The 27,189-nt window shown below is 43.5% G+C and overlaps 1 protein-coding gene across 4 annotated transcripts in view; it reads right to left on the bottom strand.

The window, feature by feature from the left end:
• The window catches only part of TMCC3 (transmembrane and coiled-coil domain family 3), a 289,315-nt gene that overhangs the window by 12,412 nt on the left and 249,714 nt on the right, over positions 1 to 27,189 (bottom strand). Inside the window, exon 1 of one of the 4 annotated variants that reach the window (XM_006064481.4) lies at positions 25,238 to 25,352. The exons of 2 other annotated variants lie outside the window; for them this stretch is intronic. In XM_006064481.4, the coding sequence (XP_006064543.1) occupies positions 25,238 to 25,282 (45 nt within the window). In that variant the 5' untranslated portion in view covers positions 25,283 to 25,352. Of the gene's footprint in view, positions 1 to 25,107; positions 25,353 to 27,189 lie in introns of those variants that run through there. One more of the 4 variants, XM_006064483.4, reaches the window with a different exon arrangement.

Genomic DNA, 27,189 nt, shown 5'->3' with positions numbered 1-27,189 from the left:
CCGACAGAGTTAATAACAGTATAACTGTGAGGTTAGGAATTCAGTTTCACTTAAGATAGCCCATCTGATCATGCTGCTCTACTTCAGAGAAAATCTCTTTGGCTCTCTCATGCCTCTCAACTTATTTAATACAACCTGGCCCCTGTTAAGGGCCCAGCTTAGCTGTCAGGCCTCCAACATGCACCTGATGAATGCCAGTCATCTTACGTGAACCATGTAAGTTCCTAGAATGTGTATGCATTTTCTATGGACTTCCTCATATGCACGGTATTTTCAATGGCAGCTACATACCCACTTTTGTTTATCAGAATTCAGTATATTCTTTATAATCCATTTCAAATGCCACTTTTTTCCTCTGAAGCTCTTCCCAGTCCTGTCAGAAAGCTGCCTGTCCTTCCTGCGATCCTCCATAGCGCTCTTGCTTCACTTTACTCCGCCTCTGAGCACTCACCCACTCCTCCGGGGGAAAGGTGGTGTCGCAACTGCCCCCAGCTCTAGAGCGAGCTCTGGCCCTACTTCACAAGAGGCTGTCAGTTACATATTTGCTGAACTAAAGTGACCTCATTCTTTATTCCCGAAGAATCTGCACTGAAGTCATTTAAGACCGGGGTCCCCAACCTCCAGGATCTAATGCCTGATGATTTGAGGTAGAGCTGATATAATAATAATAATAATACAATTCAAGTGCACAATACATGTAATAAATGTAGTGGGTCTGAATCATCCTGAAACCATCCCCCCCGCCCGACCCCAGGCCTGGAAATGTCCTCCTCCACAAGACCGGTCCCTGGTGCCAAAAAGGATGGGGTCCCCTGATTTAAGATATATTTGAAGGGACCTCCCTGGTGGTCCAGTGGCTAAGAACCCACTTTGCAATGCAAGGGACTGACCAGGTTCAATCCCTGGTCAGGGAACTAAGAGCCCACATACCATGGGGTAACTAAGCCCCTGTGCCACGACCACTGAGCTTGTGACCCCAACAGACACCCAGTGCAGCCAATAAATAAGTAAACAAAACTATAAGATACATTTGAAGAGAATTTAAAAAATGGCCTTAGAAGTTCTGTCCAGACAGACCGACAATTTCAGGTAAAGACGTTTTCTTAATACCTAGGTTGTAATTTCTACATCATTTCAACCTGATTTTCAGCTGATCAGATTCTTCTAAGTATCAACGTGCAACATGAAGCACAAATAAAAACAAGGACTTCTAAACTTTAAGCTTAATTTACACACAGAAAAGAGCGTATTTGAAAAGAATAAAACTCGAATTCTCACAAACTCTAAACCTAATGTAACCAGGACTCAGTTTAAAAAAAAAAAACAACACACAAGCTCCCCTGCGCCCCTGTCAGTCACAACATCATCCCCTCCTCCAGAGGTAACCACGGGCCTCGCTTCTAACAGCACACATTCGTTCTGGCTAATATATCATGTAGCCGCTTGTCTTTTTTGCTCCACATCGTGCGAGTCATAAGGAGGAAGGCTCCTGTCACTCAGATAAAAGCAGATTACGTTTTTTTAAAGAAAAAAAAAACCCTGCTTACAGTCCCTGTTAAGAAGTCCACCACACCTTGGAGGGTACAGGGGCTCTTAATCCTTACCTTACCAAACAAGCAAGAAGTCATCACCTGTTCCTCTTCCTTTAATTCTCAGCCCCACAGCAGCTGCCTATCCCGCGCTGGTGTCTCAGGGCACCGGCCCGGCTCCCTCACAAATGTTGGCCCCGGCCGGCCGCCTACACAGGAATGTTTGCGCTCAGACGGCTGGCTGACTTCTCGCTCACTTTAGATACAACAACGCCTGGCGCGTCCTCGAGAGTCCAGGTGGAGGACAGCAACCGTGTCTAAAGCGTAATCAATGACTCTTTCTGCTGGCTCGCAAATCTTAGAAACTTCCGATGAGGGTGGAGAGCTGAAACTTGTGCTGGGCTGCAGGCCTCAGCCTTTTATAGCCCAGGCTCTGCGAGATAATTAAGAGTCAGCAAACCCATACAATCCCTGACCTCAAGCTGGGGCTGCAGGTACCGGCTGGAAGAAAGCTGAGTGAGTCCTCCAGCCACCGTATCAGACTTGGCACTGAGGTCATGGTACAAACGCAGCTGTTTCGGGGCTGGGGCCCAGGGAGGAGGATTAAGGTCCACAGCTCGCCCAGAGCCAATGAGCTTGGGGACCAGGTGGGTCAGGGCACACGCACTCCAACGCTGGCACTGGCATTCACTAGCTGTGTGTTCTCGGCTATACCTAATTACCTGTGTGGTCTTTGATTTCCTAATCTATAGAATGAGGAGACAGAACCAGACAACTCAGAGATAACACTGCAAAACTCCCTGACGTTATTCCAAGCTATCTTGACTGTGAGAGGGCAACACGGGACCCTGAACTTGAAAGATAGACTGCTTTGGTTTCCATCTTGGCACCGTTCTTGCGAGCTGTGTGGCCCTGGAAAAATGACTTCGCCTCTCTGTGCTTCAGCTTCCTCTTCTGTAAAATGGAGATAGTGATTCTTTGAAGAGTTGTGAGGAATAAATGAGCTAATTCGTATGAAGCACTTAAAAGACTTCCCGGCACAGAAATTAACCATTTTGGTTTCAATAAGATATTCTATTGTTTATCATCCCTATGTTCTTTACAAACGTACCTATGTAAAAACTAAAAGAAAAACAAGCTGCAAAGTGCTAACAGTGGTTACCTTTGTCCTGTGGGGTTATGAGGAGTCATTCTTTTTATGATGCTTTTGTATTTTCCAATCTTTAAAAAATAAGGAACCCGAATTACCATTTTGGTAGAAAAGACGCTGGTTTTAAAAATGACTGCTAAGCTTCAGTTCTCTTGGAATGATTTGTCTATTATTACCTTACATGAAAGCAGACCGCCAGCATTCTAGTGAAAAGCCATTCCTCATAATGTTTTCCTTCCGGCAGCAGTAACATTTCCACTGTCTTCTCAGTGTTCTGGAACAAAGGCTAACGAAAAGCCTTAAGCCCTGGACACACGTCAAAACCTGACACTGAATCATCTCTGCTCCAACCCAAGCCTCCAGCACAATTACCCCTGGGAGCTCACCTTCCTCACTGGGATGCCAGGCACATCTCAGTCATTACCAGTGTTGCTCAAACACATTGTTCAGGCTTCAAAAGAGGGCTGTCCCCCAGGACATCTCATGTGTACCCCCTAAAGCTCAGAGAGACGTGAACAAAAAGAGCGGCATAGCCAAGCAGAGGCACATGATCCAAACCAAGAGGACTGGAAGGCAGAGTGTAGGCTCCTGTGGACGCAGACCGGCATGGACTTGAGGCAAGAGGGCCCGAGGCTCTGGGGTCACAGAGGGGCCACAAGCTGCAGGGGCAGAGAGATCAGAGCCAGGGCAACAGATAACAACCAGCACCTTAGTCCTGAGGCCAAATACAACGAACCTCTGCTCACAGAAAAGCTGCCTGAGCTCGGCCACATAAGGAAAGGCCAGGTCCTGCAAACTGGTGGCCACTGCCCAGGCCTGGCATATTTCAGAGCACACACAAGGGTGGTTTTACAGACACACCCACAAGGGAGCTGCAGGTTCAGGATCCAAAGGTTTTCAGGGTTTGCGTGGCCCAGGTGTCCAAGCCAACACAGCTGAAATTTTGTACTATTGCTCATTTTAGCCAAAATCTAACTTTCGGTGTAGCATCAGGGCTGTTCCTCTGGTGTGCTGGTCAGAATGTGCTAGGCTTTGCTGGCATAACAACCAACATCAAAATTCTAGGGGCTTAAGAAAAAAGGAAAGGTTTATCTCTCATTCATGCTAACAAGCCTGCTGTGAGTCGGCTGAGGGATGCAGGCTGTGGTGGAGCCCCTGCATCAGGAATGCTGCTGGTGGCCATGGCAGGGCAGGGTACTCGGTGATTGTCCACTGGCTCCTAAAGCCTTCCCCAGAAGTCTCCTGGACTTCCTGAATTCGATGCACTGGCCCTACCTAACTTCACTCCTGCCACATGCCCAGAAGGAAAAATACCATGTTAGTGACACATGCCATATCTTATTGGCTAAAAACTCTGAGACCGGTTCTGCTGTTATTACCATTTTACAAATGAGAAACCTGGATGCTGAGAAGTAAATTGCCTAGTAAACAGCAGAATTAGGACTGAAATCCAGGCCGTCTGTCTCCAGAGCCTGTTTCCCTGACAATCATGATTGAGCGCTCTTATTACAAGTCAGGCATTATGCTAAATTTGTTTATATATTCTTCACAAATATATGAATAGAATAATATACAAACACATAAATTGTGGTGCTGGAGAAGACTCTTGAGAGTCCCGTGGATTGCAAGGAGATCAAACCAGTCAATTCTAAAGGAAATCAACCCTGAATATTCATTGAAAGGACTGATGCTGAAGCTGAAGCCCCAGTACTTTGGTCACCTGATGTGAAGAGCAGACTCACTGGAAAAGACCCTGATGCTGGGAGAGATTGAGGACAGGAGAAGGTGGCAACAGAGGATGAGATGGTTGGATGGCATCACTGACTCAGTGGACATGAGTTTGAGCAAACTCCAGGGGCTAGCAAAGGACCGGGAAGCCTGGTGTGCTGCAGTCCATGGGCTTGCAAAGAATTGGACACAACTGAGCAACTGAACAACGAACCAACCCAATCGCTGGACCCTGGACTCAAACACTTGGTTTTCTCGCCAAGCCAATCTGTACTGGAAAAATAATTTTGAAGGTCAATAAGCATTCTTATCAAGATGTAATTACTACATCCATGGGGACACCTAGACAGAACATTTAAGACCTCTATTCGAGAAGGAGGCCACTTCCCCTCCCATAACTATATGCTAGAAATGAAAAATCTGAAAGATGCTCACGTGGTATCCCAAAGGATATGTTATTAGTAAACTGTCTTAGTACACTGTTTGTTCTAATTTGTTCAGACAAAGAACACTTCCTTTCGCAGTTCAGATCTAACAATGGCACATTCTGTTCACGGTGTACAGAACGGGAATTGAGTCACTACTTTTATCATAAAAGTTTTAATTTCTCCCCACCTCTTCCTCTCAGTATCACTGACAAAAGAAGACCTGTAGCGTCAAAAGTTCTATTTCTTGATTGGCAGGTAAAGTAAATCTGGAATCAAGGATCATTTGGAACTGGGGCTGAAATACATGTCCTTTTGAGAGCTCAATCTTTTATTCATAGAGCCTGCTAATTAACAGTGTATGGGAGATTAGGCAAAGTGTTCAGAGATCTCAAAAATGAATTCTTCAAATATCTTCAAGCGCTTACAAACACTTAATACTGTAATTAGAAATAATTATCTTCTTGATAAGCCTCTACCAGGCAACAGTGGTAGGTAACCTACTCTGAGTTACATATACTAGAAAAATACTTATTTCTTCAAAAGAGCTTTCAATTAATGCAAACTAATCCCTTACCAAATTAGTCTGATCTGGTAAAGATTTACCATATATTCTATAACTTATCTAAGAATTAAATTAAAGAGGGGGAGGACAGATTTAAAAAGACTGTGCCTTGAAGAGCAGAAGGGGAAGGCTATGGTGATGAAAACCAATCTACCCAGAGAACCACCTGCGGTTCAAGAACGGTCCCCGAGGGAGCGTAGGCGAGTGTGAGGCCACAGGAGACAAGGGTGCTGCTGACAAGAGGAGGGAGTCTCTGGGGACCCAGCATACCTCGAAAACAGGCAAGCTCAGGAAAGGGAAGTGAGCCCCTCACCTCCACCAAGAACTCAGCTTTCTCTTAGGAAGAATTCGCAGTTCCTTCTTTTTTTTTAGAGGATTTTTAAACTTTATTTCACTGAGGTTCAGACTCCTCCTAATGAGGTTTCTTTTGTTTTAAAGTATCTTTATTTTTTCAGAGTAGCACTGACATATATACATGCTGCTGCTGCTGCTAAGTCGCTTCAATCGTGTCCAACTCTGTGCGACCCCATAGATGGCAGCCCACCAGGCTCCCCCGTCCCTGGGATTCTCCAGGCAAGAATGCTGGGGTGGGTTGCCATTTCCTTCTCCAATTCATGAAAGTGAAAAGAGAAAAGTGAAGTCGCTCAGTCCTGTCCGACTCTTAGCGACCCCATGGACTGCAGCCTACCAGGCTCCCCTGTCCATGGGATTTTCCAGGCAAGAGTACTGCCATTGCCTTCTCCGACATACATGCTACCACCATGTGCTAAACGGACAGCTGGCGGGAAGCTGCTGTGTAGCACAGGGCGCTCAGCTCGGTGCTCTGCGCAGACCTAGAAGGTGAGACTGGGGGGCGGGGACGGACACATACATATGGCTGATCACCACGTTGTGCAGCAGAAACCACCACAGTTCCTTCTTGTGGGGAGACGTGGGATGGGGAGCTTTGAAGACGGGGAAACAGGAAGCCCCAGTTTTAATACTAAACAGAATAAGCGTCACTGAGGCTTTTAGTTCCTATACTCAGAACAAACGGAGGGAAGGGGTGAGTGGGAAGCCCCGGGCGCAACCTAACAGTTTCGGAGGGATTCAGGGATCTGTCCCCAGCATGGTTATTCCCAGTCTGTTCCCGGCAGCATCTGTCAGTAAAACAGATCCAGGAAAGGGACCTGAGCACTTACCTTTTGAGGGAGAGGGGGAGGACCACGTTCTGCTGCAAGAGAAAAGCCCACCCCCAGGAACTGAGGGAGCAGAGGCAGCTCAGAAGAAGGCAGGTGCCAAGGTCCTGAGCTAGCGGGCAGAGCAGGGCAGTGGCCAGAGTGGCAGCCTGGGGCAGACAGCCTGCCTCCCGCTAGGCCGGGGCCCAGCCTTCTCCTTTTCCTGGAGCATTTATTCACTGCCTCCCCTCCTCAAAACACAGAGGGTGGGTGTTCTCGGGAGGGCCACATACTTGAGCAAAGCTTCTGAACGCTAACTACAAAGCCAGCCGTGTCCTGGTGTCTTTCAGCACCTCCAATCTGAACAAGGAGAGAGAGGGAAACGCATCTCCCTCTCAGACACACAATGATGGATAACTTCGTACCAGGGGCAGCGACCTGCAGCAGAAGCTACTCTCAAGAGGGAAGAATCCTTGAAATCTCATCTGGCCTAATGCCTGTTTTTAAAAGCAGCAGCCTGAGTATGTACCCAACTTACTTTTCATTGCAATCTACGCTCTCTTCATTCTAGGGGGCCTACACACAAGGGAAAGTAATTTGACTTGGATTGACATGTATCACTGCTATACTTAACACAGATAACCACTTGACTGGGGATCAGAAGGCTGTGTGGCAGTAACAGCTCTGCTCTTCAGTTGCTGTGTGACCCCTGTGGAAGCTTCAACTCAGGTACTTTAGTTGTGTATCGATATCCGGACCACACGTTCAGTGGACCCATCTTACTCTATAATCTTATGAACTCAATGTTAAAAACTTTCAAATAAAGTACTTAAAAAAATAAAATAGATAGCCAACAAGGACTTACTGTATACCACAGGGAACTTGCTCAATACTCTGGAATAACCTAAATGGGAAAAGAATCCGAAGAAGAACAGATACATGTATGTGTATAACTGAGTCACTCTGCTGTACACCTGAAACTAACACAGTATTGTTAATCAACTACATTCCAATATAAAATATATTTTTTAAAAGTACAGCTTCTTGGATCAATACATAAGGTGGATATAATAGTGAAACAGATAGGGATGTCTATCAGACACCAACCATCACGTTTCCCTTTTTGCTACTAGGATACTAGGCAGTTTAGAATCAAATTCAGAGTAACTGTTAGACTTGTCAATGAGTCTATTTGCTTTTCCTTTCTTTTTTTTTTTTTTTGAACTTTTGGATATTATTGCTACTCTACCTATCATATTCTGACTCTTAGTGGAAATAGGCAGGTGAACTTGAAAGATGCTGGGTATGTCATCGTGCCAAGAGATGAACACTAGACTCTCACTCCCATATGTGACTGGGGGAATGTGGTTGAACACACTGAGCTCACACGCTGGCACAGTCACCTCTCTCCCCCTTCCCTAGGCACCCAGAGAAAGCCACAGGAGCGTCACAACCTGGCCCAAGTCCTTTGAAAAGACGCTATATTAAGACTGAGCCAGAAAACACACTCAGGCCCTAAAGCACCTTCCCCAAGGAAACCTAAGCCTTATAACTGAATTATTCCCTGCAGGCCAGGGGTTTAATTTGGTTTTGGTCCTATAACAAATACTGGAGGAGGGGCACAGGTCCTGGATGATCTGTGTAGTATATAATTCTGTTTTAAATGAATCAGAACATTACTAGATATCAGACATGGCTTAGAAATAACATATTTAAGTTTTGAGGAAGCAAAGGAAAACTGATCTGTATTCATTTCTTTCCCTTTGGCAATACGGAAATTACTTCCTTTGAGCCATTTTATTTTTTCTAACATAAGCCAGCAGTATTATCACCAAATAGCAACTGGAAAGAAAAAGCTGCTTTTAGTTTCACAAAAATTATAAATAACATTACTTCAAAAAAAAAAAAACTTTAATGTCCATGAAAAGTGTACTCAATCAACATTTTGCTATTTATGTAGTATGGAAAAACCATCTGACTTTGAAGTCACGTTGGACCTTCAAATGAGACAATCAAAATAAAAACTCTGACCTCCTTGGGCAGAATAAAATTTCCTTTTTAAAAGATAAAGCAGATCATGTCCTTTTCAAAAACCCTTTCGAGATCCCTAAAGTGTGAAATCCTTAGTGAAGACTTTAAAATTCTTGATCAGAGTCCTCTCAGCCTATACTGCTAGTAGACTCCTCCATAACGCGCCTGTGAGCGCACCACGCCAGCACCACAGTTAGGATGCAGCTTGATACACACTCGCATTTGAGTCCCCGCAGCTCCATGACGTAGGAGCCATTACTTATGCTTTATAGATTTAGAAGTGAGGAGCCACCACATAATTTGTGATTACAGCTAATAAGACACAGAACCAACATGTGTACCAAGGTCTAAAGCCTTTAATGTTCACTGCACTCCGCCAATAAGCTCCTGAATGCTTCACACACGTGCCGTGTTAAATACCTGCTGTTTCCTCGCCCTAGCACGACCTCTCATACTTCCATCCCAAGGTGTCTTCTGAGGTCTAATCCAAATACTGTCTCTTTCACACAGCCTCCCCCATGCCAAAGCCCAGGCTCCTTTACAGTCTCCCCGCAAGGACACCCTTCAGGTGCATACTCTCCAGGTCTGGCAAGTGCGTGTGTAACATCTGTTCTGCTGTCTTAAAGCCTGGAGGAGGAGGGAATGTCTCCTAAGCCACCTGTGTCCTGGCCCACATTCCTTCTTCAACAGGACCTTGTTATCTGCTGGGTGAATCAATGGTTGACAAACAGCCAACTGGGGCAGCCAGTCATCCCGCGTGCTCACATCCTCTCAGCTGCTTGCGTCCGAGATCAAGAAGAACCTGCAGCTGAAGTGGTGCTGGACTGTCTTCAAGACAGACTGGACCGTGGACTGTTAATGGCTTTTGATTCATGCAAGAGGTCAAATATTCAAGAGACTAATGTGTCTCATGGCTCTTTGACGCTCCAAGTGGAATACAGGTGACCGATTATCAATTGATAGATACTAAGACCCTGTGGTGTTGGAGAAGACTCTTGAGAGTCCCTTGGACTGCAAGGAGATCCAACCAGTCCATTCTGAAGGAGATCATTCCTGGGTGTTCATTGGAAGGACTGATGCTAAAGCTGAAACTCCAGTACTTTGGCCACCTCATGCGAAGAGTTGACTTACTGGAAAAGACTCTGATGCTGGGAGGAATTGAGGGCAGGAGGAGAAGGGGACGACAGAGGATGAGATGGCTGGATGACATCACCGACTCGATGGACATGAGTTTGAGTAAACTCTGGGAGTTGGTGATGGACAGGGAGGCCTGGGGTCGCAAAGAGTCGAACACAACTGAGCGACTGAACTGACTGACTGAAGACCCACAATGTGCAAGAGGTGTACTCTCTTCCTAAGTGACATTTCCCCTGAGATTACCATCCTAACTGTCACAGAGAACTAGGTATCTGCTCCTAACACATCCATGTCTCAACTCAATCCATCCTTTGTGGTGGCATGTAAGGAAACAGTCTTGTACTGCATTAAATGAAAATCTTCAAAAAATAATTTATTCAATGTGCCAGCAAGATTATCAAGAGTACAACTGATTCCTGAACAATGTGGATTTGAACTGGGCAGGTCCACTTGCACACAGATTTTTTTCAATCGATTGTATAGTACCACACAATCTGTGGCTGATTGAATCTGCAGATGCAGGGCAAAGAGGGGCAAAAATGAGAGGGGAGTATGGGGCGTGAGCACCCAAATGTTTCAGTATCCAAGGTGGGGGGTGGTCCTGGAACCAATGTCCCAGGGACACCAATGCCAACTGTAGTTCCTTGTCCCTTAGGAAATCACAATTCAATAGAACTGGAACAAAAAATAAAACAGCCCTTCTTTCCTCCAAAGCCTAAGAAGGAAATGACTTGTTTAAAGGCCAAAAGCAGGGTCCAAGAAAGAACAGAACCTTGGCAAAATAGTTCAAATTTATTTTTAAAACGGAAGCTACTAGATATTAAGAACTTATGAAGCATCATATAATTTTCTAAATGCCTCACATAGATTATTGTATTTCTCCTTTCAAGAATCTGAGATTAGAACAACTATTTTCCATTTTACAGATGGGAAAAGGAACTGACTTTTCTGAAGTCATAAAGCTAGCATGTAGATGAGCTATCATCCCAGTTGGCTTCAAGGGCTGGGCTCTAATAATATTCCCACCTGCTACTGAGACCTGCTGCATATACCAGACTCTTTCCTAGACATCAACGTGTTTCCCATAATCCCTACAACCCCTAAGATTTTGTTTACTTAAATCACTATGTTACTGTTAAATGTTACAAAGTAAAAAGTACGTATGGTAGAGAAACCAGAAGGGTGAATACTAATGGACGGATTTAGACAGTTCTTGGTGCCACAAGGCAATTTACTGGAGATGTTCTGAATCCGACATTTAATAAGTAAGACAAAACACTATGCTTAAATCCCAAGATACCATGGGTAATAAAAAATGTAGGTTCTCCTGTTTCAACCATTAAAAATGATTCTCAATGCCAGGGAAACCTGCCAGCTTGTGCATCAACTCCCTCTCCTGGCTAGCGCTCCAGTGGCTACTGGAGTCATTAGAGGCTGCGCTACCGAGATGCAGTTAAGAGGGGGCTTCCTTCTCCCACAGACACAGCAGTTCACAAGCACTCGAGTCACGTTTCATAGACAACTGTCCTCTAGGAACTTATTGTTTTGTAATCTCAGAGGAAGGAAACTGCAAAGAAATGAATTGTAGACTGTGATTTTTGAGATAAACACTATACCATGACCCTTCTTAGAATCCAAGTCTATATTTGGTTTGTATTTCCAGAAGCAACAGCCTTTCAGGGCCACTTATAACACTTGCAGCAACTAGCCAACTCAGATTCAGGGGAAAGCCCTGATTCCAAAGCTGTGTGTCCTATAACTGTGTCACAGTGGTGGCATAAATGAGTGGTTTAGAAGCAGAGATTCAGAGCAGGACTGTGTATGTTCATACCCCAGCTCTGCCATATTAATTGTTTCACCTTGGGCAAGTAGTTACTTACTCTCTCTCTGCCTCAGTTTCCTCATCTGTAAAGTGGGAACAGGTATTGACTTCACAGGCTCACTGTGAGGATTAAATGAATTAATGTTTTATGAATAAACTGCAGTTAAATGAATAAACTGCTTGGAACAGGGCCTCGTACAGAGTAACTGCTGTCTAAGTGTAAGCTATCATTTATTAAACACAACGTACCCCCAACGGGTACTCCCCTAGGTCAGGAAGATCCCTTGGAGGAGGAAATGGCAACCCATTCCACAATACCTGCTAGGAAATCCCAAGCACAGAGGAGCCTGGCGGGCTACAGTCTGTGGGGTTGCAAAGAGCTGGACACGACGGAGCACACATGCACACCCAACAAGTGGGAACTTCAGAAAAGTCCAGAACCAAGAACAAAGGTGCTGCTGCTGCCATGACTAAGCTCTTCCAGCAGAAGCAGATCCCTGCCCCCACCCCATGGAATCTGCTTGTGTCTGCATCTAGCTACACACAGAGAAGAGAAACGACAAGCAGGGTATCACACTCGCACCAGGAGGTGCCTTAAGGATCAAGCGTTAATGAGCCTGAATAGCATCGCTGACTTCTTTAAAAATGCCACCATCGCTCATTATTAGAGAAATATAAATCAAAACTACAATGAGGTATCACTTTACACCAGTCCAGAATGGCCATCATTAAAAAAAAATCTACAAACAACAAATGCTGGAGAGGCTGTGGAGAAAAGGGACCCCTCGTGCACTATTGGTGGGAATATAAACTGATACAGCCACTATGGAGAACAGTTTGAAGATTCCTTTAAAAACTAGGAATAAAATTACCATATGACCCAACAATCCCACTATTGGACATATACCCTGGGGAAACCATAACTGAAAAAGACACATGTACCCCAAAGCTCATTGCAGCACTATTTACAATAATTGGGTCACGGAAGCAACCTATATGTCCATCAACAAATGAATGGATAAAGAAGTTGTGCTGCCTATACACAACAGAATATTACTCAGCCATAAAAAGGAAAGCATTTGACTCAGTTCTAATAAGAGGGATGAACCTAGAGCCTATTATACAGTGAAGTCAGTCAGAAAGAGAAAGACAAAAATCATGTATTAACGTATATATAGAAATCTAGGAAGATGGTACTGATGAACCTATGTGCAGGGCCGCAGTGGAGACACAGACATACTGAACAGACTTGTGGGCAGAGTGGGAGAAGTGGGACACGAGAGAGGAGACTGAAACACACACACTGCCATATGCAAAATCAGACAGGCAGTGGAAGTTTAATCACGCAGGGAGCTCAAATCTGCTGCTCTATGATAACCCAGAGGGGCGGGATGGGGTGGGAGGTGACAGGGAGGTTCAAGAGGGAGGGGAATATGTATACCTATGGGATGGGAATACCAGACCACCTGACCTGCCTCTTGAGAAATTTGTATGCAGGTCGGGAAGCAACAGTTAGAACTGGACATGGACAATAGACTGGTTCCAAATAGGAAAAGGAGTACGTCAAGGCTGTATATTGTCACCCTGCTTATTTAACTTATATGCAGAGTACATCATGAGAAACGCTGGGCTGGAAGAAGCACAAGCTGGAATCAAGATTGCTGGGAGAAATATCAAGAACCTCAGATATGCAGATGACACCACCCTTATGGCAGAAAGTGAAGAGGAACTCAAAAGCCTCTTGATGAAAGTGAAAGTGGAGAGTGAAAAAGTTGGCTTAAAGCTCAACATTCAGAAAACGAAGATCATGGCATCTGGTCCCATCACTTTATGGGAAACAGATGGGGAAACAGTGTGAGACTTTATTTTTTTGGGCTCCAAAATCACTGCAGATGGTGACTGCAGCCATGAAATTAAAAGACGCTTACTCCTTGGAAGAAAAGTTATGACCAACCTAGATAGCATATTGAAAAGCAGAGACATTACTTTGCCAATTAAGGTCCATCTAGTCAAGGCTATGGTTTTTCCAGTGGTCATGTATGGATGTGAGAGTTGGACTGTGAAGAAGGCTGAGCGCTGAAGAATTGATGCTTTTGAACTGTGGTGTTGGAGAAGACTCTTGAGAGTCCCTTGGACTGCAGGGAGACCCAACCAGTCCATTCTGAAGGAGATCAGCCCTGGGATTTCTTTGGAAGGAATGATGCTGAAGCTGAAATTCCAGTACTTTGGCCACCTCATGCGACGAGTTGACTCATTGGAAAAGACTCTGATGCTGGGAGGGATTGGGGGCAGGAGGAGAAGGGGATGACAGAGGATGAGATGGCTGGATGGCATCACCGACCTGATAGATGTGAGTCTGAGTGAACTCCGGGAGTTGGTGATGGACAGGGAGGCCTGGCATGCTGCGATTCATGGGGTCACAAAGAGTCAGACACGACTGAGCGACTGAACTGAACTGAACTGACTGATGGCTAATCCATGTTGCTATATGGCAGAAACCAATACAATATGTAAAGCAATTATCCTTCAATTAAAAATAAATAAAATTTTAAAAAATGCCCATCAAAAGCAGATGACCTAGTATATGAGTGATTTAATCTAACTTTTAAAAAGTTACGGTATCTTAAATGATTAAAATTTTAAAGCTCAATATCTGGTCCTTAATTTTTAAATAAATTCATTACTTTTCTATGTTGCTATTTTCGGTAAAACCAGAACTCTAAATTAAGACCTAAAGACAGACATCTAACATTACCCATCTCTAAGTCTTTAAGCCAAACAAGAGGAAATTGTATTAGATGAGCTTATCTAATGATGATAATTTGCTACTTTTTCTAAAGAGCCTCCCAAATTACTTCTTGAGAGTATTATGTCATGGAAGCCTGTCTTTATAGATGAAGTGTGGAATTTTTTTTTCAGCCAGGTTACAGTTAATTCTATGACCTTATCTATCAATGACAACATTCTCTAATTTTGTGTAGGTTCTCTCTCCTTCAACCCTTATTCAAATTGCCACCAAATTGTTATTTCTTTGTGCAGCAATTTCTCTCTAGATTGACACTTTCTTGCTATTTCTGGGTCTGTCTTCCTGAATCCAATTGCATTCCCTACATTACCCTACACAAAGGGCAATGGTCTAATCGGTTTTACTGCTTTCAAAATTTTACTTTTTCTATCCAGTCCATAGAGAGTCATCACGCTAATTTTCTAAGCTTCCACTTTCATCACGTTATAACAAAATACCCAAGATGTACAGTGGTTCTTCCTTTAATAAAGAAATTAGGTTCTTCCTCCTCTTGGTACTTAATCTGAGTGTTTTTTTCCCATTTGAACTCTTCAATGTCTTCCTCCTTTCTACCAACCACCCACCAGACAGATCCTGATGCCATAGTACACTGAACACATTTTTGTACTTTTTTTTTTTTAACCTTAATACTTATTCCCAGTGGATACACCATTTCGAAAGTCTCTGTCTTACCCCAATTCTACCAGTCTTTCAAGATCTCTTCCGTGAGGTCCATGTCCCATCCTTCCCGATTCATTTTGGCTCTTATTTATACGGTCCAGTTGGTTCCTACTTGTTTTATCTTTCTTGATGGACTTTTAGATTACTAGGAGTATTCACTTTTTAGACGCCACACAATACTCAGCACAGAACTGGCAATATCACTGGGTAGCAAATACTTATTATAACCAACTTCCCTATGCTATAAAGCAGTATATTCCCAATTCTGAATGAGACCAAAGTAAGAAATACACATGTACCATGACATACATGCATATGTGTTCATGTACACATACATACATAACCGAAACATAAATTTTATAAAATAAGTACTTATCTTTATACATGCAATGCAACTATATTTTTAAAAATCATGGCTAACACTTTTTAAAAAACATTTAACATGACAACTGAATATTAGTAAATTATAGTTAATTCTGTTAGGTAAGTTAATTTTATTATGTAGAAAAAGTCCTTGTTTTTAAATACATATCAGAAACAGTATAACTTACTTTGAAAAAGATTACATACAGACACAAAGGAAATGTGAACATTTTTAATTGCTGAATCTGATAACATGGATGGGTGTTTGCTATACTCTTCCTTCTAGTTTTCCATCTAAAAATATAAAATGATAGTTGCTAGCCATTAAATCTATTTCATAACCAACTAATGGGTTTCTATCTTGTTTGAAAAAATGTGCTTTATAATTAAGAAAAAGACATAAACCACATGTTTCTATGTTTACTAATTATATTTAAGGAGACTCTAACATACTGAAGAGGGCTTCCCCTGGTGGCTGGCTCAGTGGCAAACAATCCACCTGCCAGTTGATGGGGTCTCAAGTCAGACATGACTTAGTGATTAAACAACAACATACTGAAGAATGTTCTGTAGTTACTTTCTGGCCAGTAGGTCAATAAGGGATTTAATCTTCCACTGCTATGAGCCACTAATCTCTCCTTTAAAATCCTTTCTATGGAACTTTCTGTGAAACACGACTATCTTAGCAGGAAGGTATAAGATTAAGGACTGATTTTTTACTTGCAGAGATCACAGAATCAGAATTTACCTTAAGACTTCTTATCCTAAGAATAATCTTTGTGGTTTTCATCAAGGCTTTAAAAGAGTAACATCTGGGAATGTTCAAAATGATGCACTGAAACTGAAACATCCTAATAAACACACACATTGGTTAAGACAGTCCTCTTCCTTTTCCTTTAAGCACTGGGTCTAGTAAAAGAGTAAGTTTCACAGTCAGTCAGTAACACCTCAATTTAACTGACGGGAAGAGGGAAGTAGTATAGATGAGTGAAAGAAATTTCCAGGTAACTAGAATTCTTACCGTTTATAGGCCAATATATTAAGTCGGGCTTCCCTGGTGGCTCAGAGGTTAAAGCATCTGCCTGCAATGTGGGAGACCTGGGTTTGATCCCTGGGTCGGGAAGACCCCCTGGAGAAGGAAATGGCAACCCACTCCAGGATTCTTGCCTGGAGAATCCCATGGGCGGAGGAGCCTGGTGGGCTACAGTCCATGGGGTCGCAAAGAGTTGGCCACGACTGAGTGACTTCACTTCACTTCATATTAAGTCTTGCTGATTGCGGATTTCTAAATTACTAACTTCCCATGACTGCTTTCCTGTTGACTGAGATCATCTATATGACCAAGTCTGAACTGTGACACAGCATCTTGACCTCAGGAAGAAACCTGGTCTAGATCCATGTGGGACCTGGGGTCTAGTTAACCCTCCAGTCTTAGGTCCCTCACTTGAGAAAATGAAGTGGCTGAACTCTGCAACCTCTATGCCTTTGCAGCTCTTCTCCTCCACAATTCTATTACTACTAGGTCTATAAAGCTGGCTGCTCTCAGCACATAACAATTAACACACGTTGAATATTTATACTTCTGCATAATGAATTTTACTCACCAAAATGAAAATCAAGCAAAAAGCAGTTAAAAATAATATGCAGCAAGTTAAAAAGAAAGAAAGAAAAAGAACAGTTGTTAACATACCACATAAGTGGATCTCAATAACATCATTCTTAATGAAAGAAACCACAAACCGAGAAGGACATGCTCTGTGATTCCAGTGACTGGGATGTCAAACTGGTTATGCGTGTGGGGAAGCAGAGAGGACCTGCCAGAAGATGGCACAGTGGAGTGCTGGATGCTGACCAGGCCAATGCAAGGGACAGTTACATGGTGCAACACAGGCAGAAACCATTCAACTGTACATTCAGACGTAAGCACATGACCACAAGTTATTCTTCAAAAGAGTAAAAAAAATAAATACAAAAAAATCATAGGAAATGAAGATCACTGTCAAAATTACCATTTTATCTTTACAGGACCTAAAACATGGCAGGTATTTATTAAATGCATATTGATTAACATATGAAATTGTTCGATTCTAGCAGGAAAGGAATTTTGAACGGTGTGTCCATTCACACTTTTGGTCAGCCCTTTCACATTTTTAATGTTTCTGAAATTTTCATGATACTCTCTTACAAGTATTTGTTTTTAATACAAGGATACAGAAGAGCAAATGTAAAATACAGAAAAAGAGTAGAAATCCTCATGATACACTAGCAAGGCACTAATACCTATGATGTAACTAAATACATCAGATTTAAATGCAAAAATATTTTATCTTACATTCTGCAAAATGCAGTAAAATCCTAAATACCATGCTGACGCAGATTGAAAATGACCTGGTTCATTACATGATAGTTATTTAGAAAGCCAGTTTTTCTCAAAGAGGCTGAGAAACCTCTTTGTACACCATATATAAGACCAAATTATTTTTATGACAGTTAACAGAATTGATTAAATTAGGTTCCAAGCCAGGCCCCCTAAGATATAGAACTCACACTCAAAAAATGTTTTCCTGGGCATTTTGTGAGCCACGCAGTACGCTAAAAGCACTGGCGTCAGAAAGATGAAATGATGAACTCTACGCTAGGAGTTCACTGTTTGGGCTGGAGACATACAGAGCTACACAACTGTAGAAAAATATAGTAGGTACTCTAGGAAACGAAGAAGTGGAAATACTGGGTACAGAAGGCTTCAGTGAGACATCTTCCAAGATGCTATCTGACCTGGGCTTGGAAGGGGAGGCTCAAAAATCAGCCAAGAGAGACCACAATGGGTCCACAGAGGCAGACTGCAGAATATTTAGGAAACAAAGTTTCTTCAGATGTCTAGAATTTATAACAAGTAATGGGTCATTCTAAGTCAGGCTGGGGCCAAAAAAAAAGTGCAAGGCAAGAATTTCTAAAGGAAGGAGACGTGAAATGCTAAAGAATACAGACAGTCTGTGCCAGGCTCTATGTAAACCATGATAGACTTGATACTTCATCATGCAGGCAAGGTGAAGCTGGGATTTTTTAAGTGATTGGGAAATTTTTTTAACCATAAAAATAAGATACTGAGAAATACAGAAGCTGAAATGTCAAAAAGAGTAGGGGAAAAAATCATCCATAGCCTCACCCTAAAAACAGACACTGCTTAGACTCTCAGTAATTTTTCTGAAACACAGAACTATGACTCTACTTACTGTACATAAGGATTTCAGACTTGGTTCATGTACTGTTCAGAGTCACATAAGATTTATTCATGAATTTGTAAGACTCCATCAATACTGTGCCTGTATACTCACACTGCACTGCATAGGAACAGTACTGGGATGCAGGGATCAGGCAACCAGATCTATTAAAAACAAAATCATTTGAAGTTAAGGACAGCTGAATTCTCCCCTAAAATAATAGTGCCCATCACATGACGGGAAATCAGGCATTCTGCCTCAGAAACATGATTGGTGATTTATTCCATCTTTACTCATTTCTTTGCAAGGGATCTGAAATGCTAAACTAATTATCACAGCGGCTGGTGCTTTTTTATCAGAGGGTTTTTTGACAAATTGCAAAGGACAAAATTTTACCTAGGATGAAAGAAAAGGCCAGAATTAAAAATGACTTCCCTGAAGGGTACAATTCCTTTTGTCTTTTATTTACAGATTGAAAAAAGAAATCCTTCAATGTATGCGCGTTACAAATTATATTCTCTTCACTGTAAGCCATGGTTACAGAAACATCTCAGATTCTTCTGCCTGCAGGAAGGCACCCCAGTAACCCTGCTCTACACTATATGTCTACTATGACTCAAATTCTGTAAGAAAAAAACATAAAAAATCCAAATTAGATTAGTAAAAGAGGGGAAAAAGGCTGTGAAGGATAGAGGGTAGTTTGGGAAAATTTCGATGACAGATGCTTTCATTTCTCTTTACTGGGAACTGAAACCAAATCATAGGCCAGTACCTGGCTCAGAGCCCTAACTTTCCAACAAGACTGTAAAAACTCTGAGACAGGACACCTGCTCTGAGCTCACCACAGAACTGCTTTGTGCAGAATTACCATTGGAAAACACATTAACTTTATGCCCCAATGGAAGAATGCCTTTCTTAAAAGGCTTTGTTCAAGCCTACTTCCCTAAGATATATGAATGGTGGGGTATTCTTTTGCCTAATACTGGGAAAGCCCATGAACTTATTAAGACTCTAAGGGCTGCTAACTACACACGAATATTCCAAAGTAGTACACTTTATTAATTAGACTCAGTCCATCTACCTTATTCAACATTCCAAAATGTTAGAGGACCATCTGTTCAAGAGTTCACCAACTGAGAAAATTATGAAAACTCATTCAGCCCAAGATGTGATCCTGAATTTGATGAACTTAAACTTCTTTGATTTGTATACTTGATGATGCCTGTGATGTCATTCATTACTTCAGATGTTCCTTTGACTCATGTTTTGTTACTGAGGCCACTGTAAATATATCCATAAGGACCACAATCCCTGTGTCAGAGAAAATTTTGCTCAACCACTTTTTGTCCTAGATTAACATAGAGTCAACAATTACTGAACATATTCTTCATACTACAGGATCGACTCAAAGTGCTCCTACCTAATAGAGGGAAGGGTGTATTTATTTTATTAAGGGGCATATCCTTCAAAGAAGCTGCACTTTATATATAAATAGGGGGAAAGTGACAAACATACCTGGGCAAGGATGAAATGACAGACTTGGACATCATTATTTATTTACCACTAATATAGCATCTGTCATCAAAAGTTTCAATAAATCTTGCCAAATGTTCTCGACCCAACCTAGGATATAATTATCTGAAAGTGTTCCAAATCACTTCTGAATTTCACACTGAACAAACAATAGCCATTCAGGTTTGGGGGCTCATTGCTAAGTCTTTTCTTCCCCTTGCCTCACACATCACTAAGTTTCTTTTTTTATCTTCTAACACCCAACCCTTCCTTTCTCTCCGACATCTGATACTTGCTTGTCCAGGTCTTCTATGCTGCACCTACAACCATTGCTTCACTCATCTCACTGTCTCTAGGTTGCACAGCAGGGGTCTCCAACTTCCAGAATCTAATGCCTGATGATCCGAGGTGGAGCTGATGTAATAATAACAAAAACGAAGGGCACAATAAATGGCATGGGCTTAAATGATCCCCAAACCATCCCCTACAACCAGTCCATGGAAAAACTGTCTCCCATGAAACGGGTTCCTGGGGACTGTTTCTAAATTCTGTTAGTTAGAAAAGTCAAGGTCCTCCATGTCTTGACCCAAATCTGTCTCTCTCTAGACTTTATACACACACCCTCTTACCTAGACCAAATGACTTGATCCAGTGATCTCTGACTAGATCAGCATGCCCAGATCACTTCTATTAACTCACCTCACCTTGGCTCAAGAGCACCCCCCAACATGCAGTCCAACTGCCCCTTCCACCCCCACCATCTCCCTGGTGCCTGCCACATGCCCAACAGCACAACAGATGTTTGACATGTTTCTAATCCTCACCTCAGTCCTACAAGTTATGGTTCATCTATCATGATGAGTATCAAAGAAATCAAAGACTTTGACAAATTCACAAACTGGTGACAGATGAGCTCAAGCTTGGGTCTTAGTCCATAGCCTGTGTTCTTTCTAAAACCTCAGGCTTCCTGGAATACCATCCCCAACTCTCTCCTTACCAAAATCTTGGGGTTCCTTCAGAGTCTGATTCAATTTAACCTCTTCTACCCAAAGGTGTTTCTCATCACCTCCAGTCTAGTAAACAGTGCTTACTCAGAACCTCTGCTGCTCTTACTGTCTGAGTCTCTCTAGTTGCAGTAAATTCTTTACTGTCTCTTATTATTAATTGCCTTATTTCCCCCCTTTTTCACAGTCCCACAGCCTCATGTTGCCTCTTGAACACAGAAGGCACTCAACTGTCCTATAACTGAGTGGTTCTCTACTTTGACAGCATGTCCTATGGATAAAATTCCATACCAGCAGTTAATTTCAGTAACCGAATAAAAGATTCAATATGATGTCACAAACTAAGATCAGCAGACAGGGCTAATCTGATGGCTTAAAAATGTTATCAAAGATCCAAGCTCTTTCCAGTTTTTCATTATACTATCTTCAGAGCATCTGCAAGTTCTCTCAGGGAGGCAAATGAGCTACTGTGGTTTTAAGAACCACATATAGATAATTTCCAGCTAAAGACAAGTACACTGCTCTTCTTTCATATTTTGTTAGGAAGGAAACTATTTTCTAGAAACTCCTCAGCAGATTTCCCTTAGGACAGGACTTTGGATAGGACTGAGTCTTATGTCCCTGAGCTAGCTGCAAGGGAGTCTGTGGAAGCAGTACCTAACATTTTTAGCCTCTACTGTGTTGGCCCCACCAGCCAGGGAGAAAGGAAAGAAGAGGAGTATTTGGATAGACAACCAACACTGTTAGAGAAATATCAATACAATGATAAGCTCTGTATAATGAAACCCCTTCACAGTTCAAATAGATGAATTATCTTAAGAAAGTTCTGCTAATCAGGTTATAACAAGCAATCCTGTTACAACAGGGTGTTGTTTGTACACTAGGAGAGATAAGAACTGGAATCTCCCAGTTCTTTAGCCAATAGGTTGTAAATACACTCCTTTTCCTCAGATCCTTAAATATCACAATCTCTTTCACCATCATGACCATCACAAGGAAGGAAAGACCAGCGGGGGGGCGGGGGGCGGGAAATCAGTCCTTTTGAGCTTCCATACATTTCTCTAAACACACTAAAACATTAAAAAACACTTTTGAGAGATTTAAAGAACAGAAATGGAAATGAAAGTATTTCCAAGTCTCTGCCTCCTTGTCTTATTCTTTGCTTCTCCTAACAGGACAGTCTGCCTTGTATCACCACCGTTACCACTGCCCCCACCATTATCTGTTTCTAATTCTGGAATCAGCTTAGACATCCACTAATGGAGAACCACTTAAAAACCAGTACAATGAAGAACAATGCAGTCGCCAAAATAGAGGTGGATCTGAATGGGCTGCTATGGGAAGCTGTCCAAGCTAAAGTGTTAAGGGAGAAAGATACAGAGCTACATCTATAGTACATCTATAGTACACACTCAAGCTCTATACACTTGAGCTTTAAAAGACGGGCGGTGGTGGGATTCATATAAATGTGATACAAGTGTACTTTATTGGTAGAGAAATTTCTAGAAGGATATCTTTGGAATTGTGGATGGTAATTACTTCTGGGGAAATGGCAGAGAAAAAGCAAGGGAGTAGTTAACACAAACCTTGGGATAGCATCACCTCCTAGGTGAGGAGATTTGTGATACAGCGATATGAAATCAGGGAGAAGGTCAGAGGGTTAAGTCTGAATTTTTGCCCTGGGTTTTAGGTACAGGGGTGTCTCATGTTACTTTTTAAAATGGCATATCTCTGTGTGCAATATTTTACAATTTACAAATATTTAAAAATAAGAACTATAGAACAAGTAGTGTTAGTCACTCAGTCGTGTCCGACTCTTTGTGACCCCATGGACTGTAGCCCACCAGACTCCTCTGTCATGGGATTCTCCAGACAAGAATACTGGAGTGGGTTGCCATTTCCTTCTCCATAGAACAAATTACACAGTTAAAAAAAAAAAAGAAAGAAAAAAAACCCAGGAGTGTATGTTTAAGGCTTCCCAGGTGAGGCTAGTGGTAAAGAATCCGCCTGCCAATGCAGGAGACATAAGAGACACAGGTTCCATCCCTGGGTCAGAAAGACCCCCCTGGAGGAGGGCATGGCCATTCACTCTAGTATTCTTGCCTGGAGAATCCCATGGACAGAGGAGCCTGGTGAGCTACAGTCCATGAGGTCACACAGAGTCAGACACGACTGAAGTGACTTAGCACGCACTCACCCTTGAATAGGTACCTTGAATATGTTTATGCTATGTGATAAATAACAACCTCTTTTAATCCTATCATTTTACCTCTGAATCTACACTTAACTATTTGGGTATTATCTTAAAATCTAAATTTGAGGCCCTACTTAAATTGTCACCTGGATTTAAAGGCCCTCAGGAGACCCCCTTCAACAGGGCCTGAGTTAATCTCCCTGGGGCATTATCCTTGGTGGCTCACATCCAGGAATTTGAAGGATAAAGCCCCATATGTCCCCCAGGCTACAGGTGGCTGCAAACAACTCAACCCTGTACTTTGGGCAATCCAACTGGACTCCTCAGTGGCTGGAGGAGGGGAACAGAGAGGAGGAAGAGCCTGGGGCAGAGTGGGCCAGCCAGGCTTGCAAGGGCTTCTCCTGAAGAGCCCATCCACCAGCAGCGGCAGGCAAGAAGAGACCCACTGCTACACCCCTTTTGAACAGCCTCGCACAGACAGCAGCTACAGCTGTTTCACAAGCTGTGCTCTAGCAGTTCGGGGGGCCATTTCCCCCTTTCATTCCAATGGAAACCCTGCGTGTCAATCTCCGTCAACCATTGCGCTCACAGTGCTATGAGACTATTAAGATGCTCTGTTGTTAGAATAGTAGCCCCCCAGTTTTGTTTTTTAGTAACAGAAATTTAATTTTCAAGATTTAAAGGATCAAACAATGACCGCAAACTTCTCCAACTCTCCATACCCCTCACCCCTCAACCAAAGCTGTTTTAGCTTCTAAAGATTGGGGGTCATTACCAACAATAAGACCACAGTTGGGAACTTCCCTGTGGCTAAGACTCTGCACTCCCAATGCAGAGGGCCCAGGTTCAATCTCTGTTCACGGAACTAGATTCCACGGGCTGAGACTCAAGAGTTTACAAATCACAACTAAAAGATCCTGCATGCTGCAACCAAGACCCGGCACAGCCAAGTAAATAAAAGACGACTTTTGTGACATTCCAGGCAAATGCCTGATTCAGAGCTAACTGGGGGGAAATGACTGAATTAATAAATGCGTTCAACATGTCAATGTCCAAGAAATGAAAGAAAGTTTGTATTTATTTGCAGCAATACCCCCACAGTCTTCTAGGACATAGATGCAAGAGCACAGCCACAAACTGAACACAGATTTGCCATGAGATTCAGCAGCTCTCAGAAGCAGAGCTCAGGTGAAATGGAACCGTCCCTGCTCCCCACCCACCGCCGTGGGGTGGCCGAGGACGGACAGAACAGCCCTGGTGCTTCAGGCCACAGCGCTTCCCCTCCGCTGCTTCCTCCCCCAACCAGAGGCCACACCACACACCCTCAGCAGTCACTTTCCCGCGGTCTCAAGTTTCAAGGGGCAATGTCCACTTGTCAACAGACCGAATGTTAAAAGACAAAGTCAGATGCCAACTCAGTAAGCTCAGACCCAGGATCACTTTCAAAATGACAGGGAAGGAGCAGGACTGGCTCTTTTCCAGCCAGTAGCCGGCACACTCATGCCTAAATGTTTGTTCACCTCCTAAATCACACACACACACTGGGTTTACATTTTTAAAGGACCAAGCGGTAAAGAGTTCGGTGGTTCATTAGGAGTTGCGGCAGTTTAAGGATGTAGAAGTCCACTGAGAAATTACAAAAGGTACAGGGCAAGCAAAAAAAAACAAAACAAAACAACTATTAAAAGCCCCCAAACAACCTATCTCTCTTTCAAGCACCTCACAGGATACAAATCACCACACAGCTCTACCATCCATACTGACACAGCCTGGCTGAAACAGGAGCGCAGGGAAGAGACTTACCAAACACCACACCACACATCAGGGAGCAGAGACCTGGCTCGGCGACCAGCTCACCCTCCTGCTCGAGAGGCATCTGAGCCCGGAAGGCAGGCAGGCTGGATACTGCAACAGCTCCTACTGTATGACTCACCCTGGACTTTGGAGATACTGCTCGCGTATCTCTGGGTATTCCCATGTTTGCCTCAGAGAAACTCCACGCCCTGCGCCGTAACCACTGCTGCTGCCAGCCGTAATACACTGTATTCAGCCCACTGCTGACAAATGGGCTCTTTGTGCTGCCAGGAGAAAAGATACAATTCTGTATTTTCAGAGAGAGGCAGACTAGAACAGAGTCCTGTTATCACACCACTCTGGGGGTGCGAGAGGAATTTAGGGGGACGTTCGGACTGGCACTCCCGGCTTACAGACTAGGAAACGGGCTCGATTCAACCAACTTCAGTTGGGCAGAGCCAACACACACCAGCGATCTGAACACAGGAAACCCCGACAAGAACGGAGGCAGGGTGAGCAGCAAGTGGTCAGAGAGCGGAGGGAAGGGCAGTGAGTGGAGTCGGGAGAGCCTTCCTTCTGTTGCTTCATTCATGAGACAGATGCTCGCCGGTGCCTTCGCGTGTCAGGCGCAGCGAGGCGTGCTGGAGTTGCAGAGGGGGCACCCCCACCCCTGGGCTAGAGGCAAGGCAAACAATGACAGTTGCTGATGAGCCATGGGAGGTTGTACATGGTGCTATAAGGTAGCATACGGGAGGGGCAGCCAAGGGGGAGACAGGCGGAGCAGGGCAGGAGAGGCAACAAGGCTGGTATAAGGCAGGAAGAAAGAGATTTGTCAGTCAAAAGGTGCTTCAGGTGGTGCGTTCTGAATCAGCCAGCCAGACAGCCCGTGAGGATGTGCAGGGTACCATGCGCGGCAAAGGCGGCAGGAGAACTGGGTCAGCAGACAGGGATCAGACGTTGAGGATTCCAGTTAAATCATGCTAAGGTGTTTGGATTTCATCTGAGAGGACAGGTGGCCGCAGTTAAAGGGATGAGGGTAATCAGCTCCCTGTTTCAGACAACTCATTCTGAAAAAGATGAGAAAATGCATCCCAGTGGTAGGGACTGGAGCCCGCAGTAGTGACCCAAGGCAAGAGCTGGTAGCAGCGGGATGAAGGGGTGGTGCTGGGGAGAGCAGAACAGTGTCTGGGGAATACACAGGAGGCAGCGTCAAAAGGACGTGATACCCATTGGATGTGGGGGTGAACAGGGGAGTCAGGGAAAACCCCACTTGTTTCTTTCTGGTGGGTAACACATCATTCATGAGATAAGCAACTGAGGACAGGCAGGAGGAAGAACAGATCTGCAGGGAATTCAGCATCAGACAAAATGAACTCGAGGTGCCTGCGAACATTTCAGCACAGGCATACAGAGGGATGCCTCACAGAGACAGGGGTTGAAGACAGAGAACTGGAGCCTGTGGGTGACACTGCCTTGGGGCAGCTCACTCACTCAGAGGATGTGCCTGGATTTAGGGTCAGGTAGACCTGGTCAAAACCCCACTCTGCCACTTAGTAGCTGACCCCCAGCAAGTAAATCAATTCTTCTGAGGCTGTAGTCTCATCTGAGGAAACTCCTCCTAGAATGTAATGAGAGCAGCAAAGAATCTGATGTCAGGTCAGACACAAACATTAAATATTTCTCTCTTGCCCTTCTTTAATCATGAATGGCTTTTTGTAATAATAAGTTGAGTACTAACCTCTGCCACAGATTACAAGTTGCCCCGTTGTCAGTCACTTGTCTTCGAATCCTTTTAACCTTCCTTGTATGAAGAGATTCTCAAATGTCTGAACTGCTAGCTCAGGCCAGAATCAGTCTAAGAGACCAAGGGTTTCCTGCCCTTGACATTAAATAACTAATGCAAAGATCTCAAAATGGTTATGTGGTTTAGGTGGTACTGATTTAAGTCTGTCTTGGGGGCGTGATAGGGTGGGGGGAGAAAAGGGCACTGGCTGTTTGCAAAAGACAGAAAACTGTGTGGGTCTAATAAAGCCTCGTGAAAATAACAAGGACTTTTATTTTTTTCAGAAAACTATACTGTAATATTTAAGA

This window comes from Bubalus bubalis, chromosome 4 (assembly GCF_019923935.1).
Source record: "Bubalus bubalis isolate 160015118507 breed Murrah chromosome 4, NDDB_SH_1, whole genome shotgun sequence".
NCBI classification, from domain to species: domain Eukaryota; kingdom Metazoa; phylum Chordata; class Mammalia; order Artiodactyla; family Bovidae; genus Bubalus; species Bubalus bubalis.
Note: the sequence above shows the minus strand (reverse complement) of the source record. Positions and strands in the feature narration are given on the sequence as shown.